The following is a 9,835-nucleotide window of genomic DNA, read 5'->3' as shown; positions in this document are numbered from 1 at the left end:
AAACTACGTGATAAAAAAAGAATGAAAGAGTAAAAATGTATTTCAATTAATAGGAGAAATATTCTTTTTGATAACAATGATTTAAAAAAATAAAAATAAATTTAATTTTTAATATTTTAAAAAATTATATAATTACATATTTTAAATAATAATTTAATTATAAAATGGCCTTGCTATAGTTAAAATAATAATTCAAGTTAAAAGAAAACATTCAAGTAAAATGTAACGCATCACAAAAATATCTTACATGTTATCTTAATAAAAGTTGAGTAAAATTCAATCCAACTTAGAATAAGATCTTATAAACATAAATAGTTGGATTAACCCATGGCTTAGGCTTCGCGTGGTTTTAGTTCATAATAGGATAATTTTAAAGATTTTTTTTTAATTGTAGAAAAATAATAATTTATATAAATATTGAAAGAATAAGATTGTAATGAAATTAAGTGTCAAAATAGTGTCTGAAGTTCACTCCGATATAAGAGAGAGGCTCTGAAAAGAGAGAAAAAGACAGTTGAGAGATTTTTTTTTTGAAACAGAGGAAGCTCAACACTGTAAAGTGGAGCAAACAAGTTAAACAATAAAAATTACATGGAAAATATAACATATGAGTCTAAATCGACAATGCCATCAACAACCCGCAGAAGCACTAGCAGACCATTCATTGTAACTCTGGATTGTTCTCCTTATTACGAAGTCAACACCTGTTTCCTTATCATTAAAGATCCTAGCATTTCGTTCCACCCAAATATTCCAGATCACTGCGAAGAACCCAGTCAGCCTCCTCTTCTGTTCTTGTTTTCGCTTATGCCAACTAGTCCAACTCTCAAACAGTTCTCTAACGGTACCAGGAATAACCCAATCCTCAACCAACTGCACCACACCTGCCATGTAAGGTCACAGAGAAGAAATAAATGCTTGACCGATTCTACCTCCTTCTTGCAAAGAACACAGATATTATCAGTTGGCAAAATAACGCCTAGCCGGGTCAACCTCTCCTTGGTATTAACTCTACCAACAAGCACAAACCATCCAAAAAGCTCAATTCTCGGAGGTACCACTCCTCTCCAGACGGCACTTGTAAAACTGTAGCTCGTTACCTCCGCTGACAGAGTCTCCGATTGTAGGACCTTCACGACAGAGTTGGTAGAGAATATCCCTTTACAATCAAACTTCCAAACTATATAATCCTCTTGCCCATCTGCCAATGTCACCGTCCTTAACCTCTCATGAAGCTGGTTGACAAGCTCCAACTCCCATTGGAACAACTCCCTTCTCCACTGAAAATTCCATATCCACTCGAGTCCATCCCAAAAACCACAATCCCCTATCATAGACCCTTGTTGGTTTGAAATAGAAAATAGTCTTGGAAAAGTTCGTTTTAGGGGCTCACCTTGCAGCCAGTTATCTTCCCAAAACAGGGTGCTCCTCCCATTCCCTACCTCCCTCGCTAGGCCAGTTGAGAGATAAAAAACTTTATTACCTTTGTCATTACTATTATTCATATATCCTAACCCTACTAAATATATTCTATCTAATTATTTATATAGACCAGAATACTTCAGGAGTACTTAAAAAGTACCTAATTAACAAGATAAAATACTATTTAATATATAACCTTAATTATAGTTACCGTAAATCCTTCTCTGCATTCGAGAACCAGCGCATCAGGAACACCTACATTGTCTTGCAAGTATGGAAGCAAGCCATTGTTTCTGTAAAGGATACAATATGAGATCAAGAACAAAAACTTACTAAAGATAGCTAGTAGTTAATTATGTCAATCTATTAAGCTGTTATATTAGTTTGGAACTACTTGAAACTCATGAATATTAAATATACAAGATTACTTCTCTCTAAATGCTCTATTATGCTTCTCTGCATTTCGGTTCAGAGCTTTCTAGCCATGGTATCGCCTACCAGTTCATCACCATGGCAATGATCCTATCAAATGCTTCCACTTCCTCCAAATACTTTCTTCTTGTCATCACTGACAAACTTGATGAAAACAATTTTATCGCATGAAACAAACAGAAATAATCACAGTAGAAAGCCATAGTCTGGAGAATCATTTCAAGAAAGACAATATTCCAACTCAATTTGCAGGTGCAACAGATTCTACAAAAGCAACACAAATAGAAACCAAGCATATAAGGAATGAAAACTTCAAGATAAATCACTCATGACCTGGCTTCTGGCTTCTATCAATACCAGCTTCGAGCATAAGGTAGTTAAATGCAATTTTTTTTACAAAATGTGTGAAAAGATTGAAGATTTTTTTGCAGCTTCATCAAGTGCTCGAGAACAAAGCCTGAAATCTCAATTAAGATCCATTAGATTTACCTCTACTACAAAATATTATCTTGCAAGAATCAGACAACTTGTTGATTCTTTGGATGCTATTGAGTCATCATTTTCGGACAACGATCATATACAAACCATTCTTGATGGTCTTCCAAAAAGAGTATCAAGTCTACATTGGCTTGGTTATGTCCAAAATGGGTCACATCTCTGTTGTTAAGGCAGAATCTTTCTTAGTAGCCTTTGAAGATATGTTGAATCGCTACAAGAAACAAAATCCATCAATTCCACTAGCAAATCTCACACAAACAGCAATGTCATATAGACAAAACTTTCAGAGAGGATTCAATCCAAGAAGAGGCAGAGGTGGTAGAAATATGCGAGGAGGCAGATTCAACAATCAAAATCTGCTTAGTGTATCTCAATTCGCAACTGATAATTCTGTATATTTTGAGTTTTGGCCTCACAATTGCTATGTTTGTGATCAGGCCTCCAAGACTCTCTTACTTCAGGGCATAACTAGAAATAGCATCTATGTGTTTTCTAGTTTGAGTGTACCAAAATATGTTCCTTTACCTACTGTGAATGTAAATACTAAGGCAGCATTGTTTGCCACTACACATATTAAATCTTCTGTAGATATATGGCACAAAAGGCTTGGCCATCCCTCCAATAAAGTTGTAATGCAAGTTCTTAATAAATCACATATTCCTTATTCTCAATCATTTAATGCTTTGCATATCTGTGAATTTTGCTCTATGGCTAAGCTTCATCAATTACCATTTTCAGATTCAAATACTACATATGCACATCCTCTTCAATTAGTTTATGTTGATATTTGGGGTCTGGCACCCATAATTTCTAGAAATGGCTAGATATTATATAAGTTTTGTGGATGCTTACTCTAGATAACATCCATTTCTCTTCTCACTAACAAATCTGAAGATCTTGCAGCTTTCAAACAGTATAAGTCATTTTTTGAAATTCAAACTAGTTTTAAATTGAAAGCTTTACAGTCTGATCATGGTACTGAGTTCTTATCCACTGCTTTCAAATTCTTTCTTGCTGATAACGGTATTTTCCATCGCATGGCATGTCCCTATACTCATCAGCAGCAAGGCATGGTGGAACGGAAGTATAGACACCTCACTGAGGTAGGTCTTTCTCTCCTTGCCTTTGTTGCCTTGCCATTTCAGTTCTGAGATGATGCTTTTCAAGATGCAGTTTATCTCATTAATCATTTACCAACTTCTGTATTGCACAATTTATCACCTTATGAAAAACTATTTGCTAAGCAACTAATTTATATATTTTTGAAAGTATTTGGTTGTCTCTGTGTTATCCTATATTAAAACTATACAATAAGCAGAAATTTGATTATAAATCTCACCTGTGCATGTTCTGGGATATGACAATAATCATAAGGGTTATTGATAAAATCCTATTTTATGATGAATTTTGGATTAAAAAGAATGAAATTTATTAATTTATTTTGTATTTATTCGTTCAAATTGTATGTTTTTGTGAATTTTTTTTTAATTATGTCTAATTGTGAAAAACATATTTTTTATGTTTTAAAATTGTTAAATTTAATTTACTTTTATCTCATTTGATGTCTTGATGTGTTTTTTTTTTAGTGATTTAAAGTTTAGAAGGCAAGGATGGCTTAAAAATTTTCATGGTTGCATACGCATCTCCTTAGATTTGTGAGTACGCATGGCAGATGCATTTGGCCCAATTCAACACATGATTTATTTAAGTAAACACGAGGCTCGAGATTTCAGACCTAGTTTTGGCCCAATTCAACTCATTTATGAAGCATTTGAGGAAAGAATGCAAGGGAGATCAAACAAGTAGTGTAAGAAGTAGTATAGTAGTAGGATAAAATCATGTTCTAGGTCAATTCTTGTTTTAGTGTAGTTTTATTTACAATTCTTTGTTCTAGTATCTTAATTTGCTTAGTTTTACTTGTTAGCTTCTCAATTTTGCTAATTTTAGTTTATGAACAATTGTTAATTTTATTTTTATTTAATGCAATAGATATTTCTCATGTTTATTGTTATTTATTTGAACGGTTGTTATTACTTTCTTGAATTTGGTTAGATATAGTTTTTATTAATTCTTATAATTTGTCATGTTTTATTTTTATGCATTTCAAGTGTTTGTTAAAATGTCTTTTTGAATTGGGTTGAGAGATAAAGTATTGGGCCTGCACCACTAACACACATATTAAACCATATTTGGGCTTTTAATCCAATAAATATTTGTCATCATGATTATATACCCAAAATCAATTCTAACTCAACAACAATAACAACAATACCTGAACACAATAAAATATCATATATATTATAACAAATAATATAATATAATTAATTACACTGACTATACATAAAATAAAGAATTACTAGAATGATAGAAAATTAATTATTTAATTATACAGATAAAATTAATTTAACCAAAAATTAACCTATATAAAAGTAAGTTTAACCAACTTCACAAACATTTAGCAATATATCTATTTAAAACAGAATAACTTGAACTATATGAATTTAACCTTGAACATCATCAATTTACTAAATTCAATTCCAATTCAAAATCAACAGCACAACAATAATATCACATCATTACAGCATTAGAATTCACAAAAGTCTAATAACCTAATATAATCCTATCTTAACCACATAAATTCACTAAACAAAAAAATTATTTCTAACTAAATCATAATACTAATTAACAACTAAACCTAAATTAATCCTAAATTTAACGAAAACAAAAATAAAAATTTATTTACTGAAGAATGCGGACACAGAGATGAACAGAAAAATATTAGTGGTGACCGACGTAGTTGGTGGCGGCTGGCAAAACTGGATGGCAGTCAGAGAGAGAGAGGGGTGATGGAGCGACAGAGAAGAAAAGGGTTAGAGAGAGAGAGTGAAAGAAGAAAGGGGAGAGAGACGGATTGAGGAGGCGGCGGCGGAGCTGACAGAGCAGCAGGGAGGAATAGGGTTAGAAAGAGAGTGGGAGAAGAAAGAGTAGAGAGAGAGACAAATTCAAAATAAAAGGAAAAAACGTTTATACTTTGAATTTAGGGCAAAATTATAGTAAAAAAATTCGACAATAAATTATTGCGAGTCACTAAAACGCAGCGTTTTTACTAAATGAATTTATTGTTGACTTTATCCGTCAATAAATTTGATATTAACTTATGTGCCTATTTTTTTTGTTTCCCTATTTTTTTTAATCTTCAAATATGTTAATAAATTAAAGACTAATTATTGTATGTAAATCTTTAGTATTGGTGTCTATACGTACTAACAAACAAAACAAACACAGTATAACTGAATAAGTGATAGAGAATATTGTGAGAATAAGAAAAAGTGTTTTAGCACATAAATCAAAGTTGAAGTCCACTTACCATGCATTCTTCACATTTTATTCTGCCTAAAAGGTCTAGATTAGATTTTGCAAGGTGTACACACCTATAGTTTACATTTAGATGTATGCCAAAATTTGAACCATCCATATAGTCCATAGCTAAGAATACTATCATAGATTTAATTAGTCAATAATATTGAGTATTTGACATAAGTCCATATTCCTACCTGTGGAATTAACATGTATTCATAGCTTGACCAGATTTTTTCTTAGTCAGGGAAATAGAGAAATGTTAATAATCTGTCCTTTGAAGGAATACAAGAGACCCAAATTATTTGTGGGCCAAATCAAAATTATTATCTTAAAGGTTATACATCTCGAAAATGACACTGCAAATTGCCATTAGATTCTAGACTTTATTAGTAGGGCTAATGAAAGATATGTAAAAAAATTCTTCTTTGTACAAGTTGTTTGAAGTCGACACTAAGAATATAATTATTACACATAAATTTACATACCCATTTTGTTAAAAAATTAATTTTTTAATTAATATTAACCAATAAAATAATAAATAAACAAAGATTAAGGGATGAGTTACTAGTATAAAGGGGGAAAATTAAAAAAAATATATTAACTAATTATTAATTAAATAAATATAATTTTTAATTTATTTTTTTAATTTAAAAAAATAAAAATTTATCGATATTTATAAATTTGTTTAAAATAAAAAACATCAGCTTGCCACGTCATCGGATTATTGCTGATAGAGTAAGAGTTGACAAACCAAGACAACCCCATATATTGGTGCATGGCCAAAATATCTCAATCTTGAATAAGAAGTTTTGTATTATCCTTTTTAAAATAATGCAATTAGTAAATATATAAAAAATTTAATTTTGTGTAAAATATTTTATATAATAATCTAATTATATCTATCCATTTGAACAATTATGTACATTGTTAATGTAACTTTTTTATTAACGTCACATTATATCATTAAATATATGTATAAACTATTTTATATAAACACTGTATTAAAATTAAATTTATATATAAAAATTAAGGTAATAAAAATGGGGTTGATGAAATTATATAATTTATATAATTTAAACTAAAAATGAATTCTTAAAATAATAAAGATAGAGTAGAGCCACCACTGTACCAACGCACGGATCCATTGAGATTCGGGTTTTAAAAAGAACACTTGAAAATAATCTTTCCCATTATGCATCTAAATTACATTGATTTATTATCACATGAAATTATATAATTTTATTCAAACTAAATATTACTAGTTATTAGCTAGTTGTTAATGAATTATAATTCAAATAATACAATCTTTTTATACTTATCTAAAAAATTATGAACTCGAATTTTTCTATTTTCAATAAAAAAAATTACTAGTCAATTAAAACTTTGTGTTAATTTCGGAGTGTCAATTAATAAATATACTTATACGTATATACCTTTCCTTTTTCGGCTGCGTATACGTATATACTACCGTCAAGAAGGATTTCAGTGTTAATCAATTTAAGATCCACGACTACTTCTCATCATTACTTGAAAAATAAAAGAGAAAAAATGAAAAAAATAAAAATTTAGTGTTTAGCTATATTTTGTTTTCATATTTTGTTTAGCTATATTTAAAATTGGATCGATTAATGAATCCAATCGAAAAATTAGTAAATCGAATTTAATATCAGTTCAGTCTAAATTTTAGACCGTTTAAAATATAAAACCAATCAAATTTGATATGAATCGGTGAAAATAGGTCAAATTTAGTAAAAATTGGACTAAACCGAACCGTTTGAATCTGAAGGAGAGTCTAGGACGCACTAGCATTGTAGAAGAATACCATACTCTATATACTCTCCAGTGCTACCAAGTATCAAGCTTTTGAATTTTTAGAAAACTTTTTAAAATGGCTAACATAAGGTTGGAACTCCTTCAGAGAATGGTTGTAGTACCCAACTAGCACACTTCTTACTAATATGTATACATATTATAATACATATATCAATTTTTTATTTTATTTATATTCAATTTATTTTAATTTTAAAGTCACTCATTTTTAAATTAATTATATTTTATTTAACTATAAATTTTATTAAATATATACAAATTAAAAAGATAAACAAAGAATTTTATTAATTTCAATTTATTTTTTCAATAAATACTTGTAGTATATAATAATAGGTAAAGACTCACATATATATAGTTGTCTTCATATAAAGTTGATAGTTGAAAATCCTTAGATGATATTTAGTCAAACTTGTCAAATCATCTAACGATTTTTAAATATCAACTTTACATGAAAATAACTGTGTATGAGTTTTCACCTATAATAATATAATAATAAAATAAGTATAAACTAATTAATAAAATATTAAAATTTGAAAATAATAATTATTTTTGTAAAAATAAAATAAATATTTATAATAAAAAATAATTAAATTTTATATAATTATTTAATTATATTGGATTAATCGGTTCGACCAATAATTTATCGATTGAATTAATGACCTAATAATTTAATCGGTTCGATCACTGATTCGGTTCTGATAACTATGGTTGAAGTTGCTAATGAAAAGAATTTATTGTTTATTACTTATTAATTTTTTTAGCAACCTTTAATTTATCTATTGGATATATAGCTCTTTTTAAAAAAAAAAAAACCCGAAAAGAGAAGTGTTCATATTTTGCTTTGAAAGATGCATAGCTGCCCTAAAATTCTCCCTTACATGTCCTTCTTATCCCTATTTATCCAAAAGGAATCTGAGAAAACGAAGGGAATCCGCATTTGATGTTCACCATAAATAAAAATTCCCCAACACCCTCTTTTTTTTTTTATAAATATTTGATCCTTTTTTTTCTTTTTCACTTATTATTTCATCATGTGACCTTAGTTTTTCAAACCTATATATTTAACATTATTAAACTAAAATAATGGATTCTAGTTAACCGCAACACATTACACATCTGATCTGTTTAAGCATTGATTATATATGCAGATAAAGTTGATGTAATCATATTAGCTTCCTTCCTTATTTCCATGATTAAAAAAATCCTAGTTTGTTTCAAGATGACTAAAAACTTAGAATATATCTTGTACATGTATTCTCAACTAAGTTAGTCCCTCCATTTTAGAATATTTTATATCATATTATATTATCCTTATATTTATTATAATTTTATTTTTATGTATCTCTTGGCCTTTGAATAAAGTGACCAACAATATTAAATGAGATTTTTGTTTTTTTTTTTTAAATAAGGAAAGTGTCAAATTCATTTATATCTATTTAAAACATGTTGGATCATTTTTTTACAAAAAAATATAATGTAAAATTTTAAAAATTATATATAGGATGAAAAAGATATATTAGCGCATGTAATAAATTTTCACTGACATAATAATTTTATTTTGATCTATATATTAAAGATATAATTATTTATTTATTTTTTGAGAAAATTTCATTCTTCTCTTTTAAAAGATGCTAAAATGATGATGGTTATCAGTGGTTAAGAGAATGGATGTTGAATCTTAACTTCTTTTTCTACTGAATATTGCTTTTGTTTTTTCAAAGAAATTTATGAGATATTTTTACTTTTGTCTCGTGACAAGTTGAGAAATATTTTTATTTTGTCTCTTGAGTAACAGAAACAAAAGTGAAGTAGAGAAGAAAAAATAACACTCAGATGTATCCTGGTTCAGCTACTTAGTGCGATGTAGCCTACATCCAGTCTCCATCACAACTGTGATGGAATTTCACTATCTTTAATCAGATTACAATCACCAATTCTTCCCTAAGATCTACCCAATTCTATCTGGGACAAATCCAGATTCTAACTCAATCTGAATTTGACTAGACCTCAATCTATATTTCAACCGCAAAGTGCTAACCCAACTTACAAGGAAATTCCCACATGATCAAGAAACAAAATAGAAAGATGTACAAAGAAACTCTGAGACATCTTATGATTTTTTCTCACAATTTAACTCACTGCCTTTTACCTCTCATTGGCTTTTTCTTACAAATCTCATCATATTTGTCTTTTTCAATGAGACTCATACAGATTAAACTGAGAAAAAGAAAATACTAAATAAACAACATGAAGAGAAGATCTCAATCAGCTTGAGTAGCTATGAGAATTGAAC

General features: G+C 29.0%; 1 protein-coding gene across 1 annotated transcript; it reads right to left on the bottom strand.

Annotated features, from left to right (window-relative positions):
• Positions 1 to 630: 630 nt before the first annotated feature.
• Positions 631 to 1,827, bottom strand: LOC107457740 (uncharacterized). The gene is made up of 4 exons (XM_016075905.1): positions 1,817 to 1,827; positions 1,634 to 1,715; positions 933 to 1,280; positions 631 to 873 (listed from the first exon to the last, which is right to left on the bottom strand). The coding sequence occupies exons 1-4, from the start codon at positions 1,825 to 1,827 to the stop codon at positions 631 to 633; spliced, it is 684 nt and encodes a 227-aa protein (XP_015931391.1).
• Positions 1,828 to 9,835: the final 8,008 nt, after the last annotated feature.

The sequence above is a fragment of the Arachis duranensis genome, chromosome 7 (genome assembly GCF_000817695.3).
Source record: "Arachis duranensis cultivar V14167 chromosome 7, aradu.V14167.gnm2.J7QH, whole genome shotgun sequence".
Taxonomy (NCBI): Eukaryota; Viridiplantae; Streptophyta; class Magnoliopsida; order Fabales; family Fabaceae; genus Arachis; species Arachis duranensis.
The sequence above is the reverse complement of the archived record's forward strand: the minus strand, read 5'-3'. Positions and strand labels throughout refer to the sequence as shown.

What these genes read in the sequence shown, in the direction of transcription:
- LOC107457740 (XM_016075905.1), bottom strand. An exon ending in AATGCAGAGAAGGATTTACG is followed by an intron (nt 1,281 to 1,633) that starts GTAACTATAATT and finishes TGGAATTTTCAG; the next exon opens with TGGAGAAGGGAGTTGTTCCA. An exon ending in GTGTTCTTTGCAAGAAGGAG is followed by an intron (nt 874 to 932) that starts GTAGAATCGGTC and finishes GGTGTGGTGCAG; the next exon opens with TTGGTTGAGGATTGGGTTAT.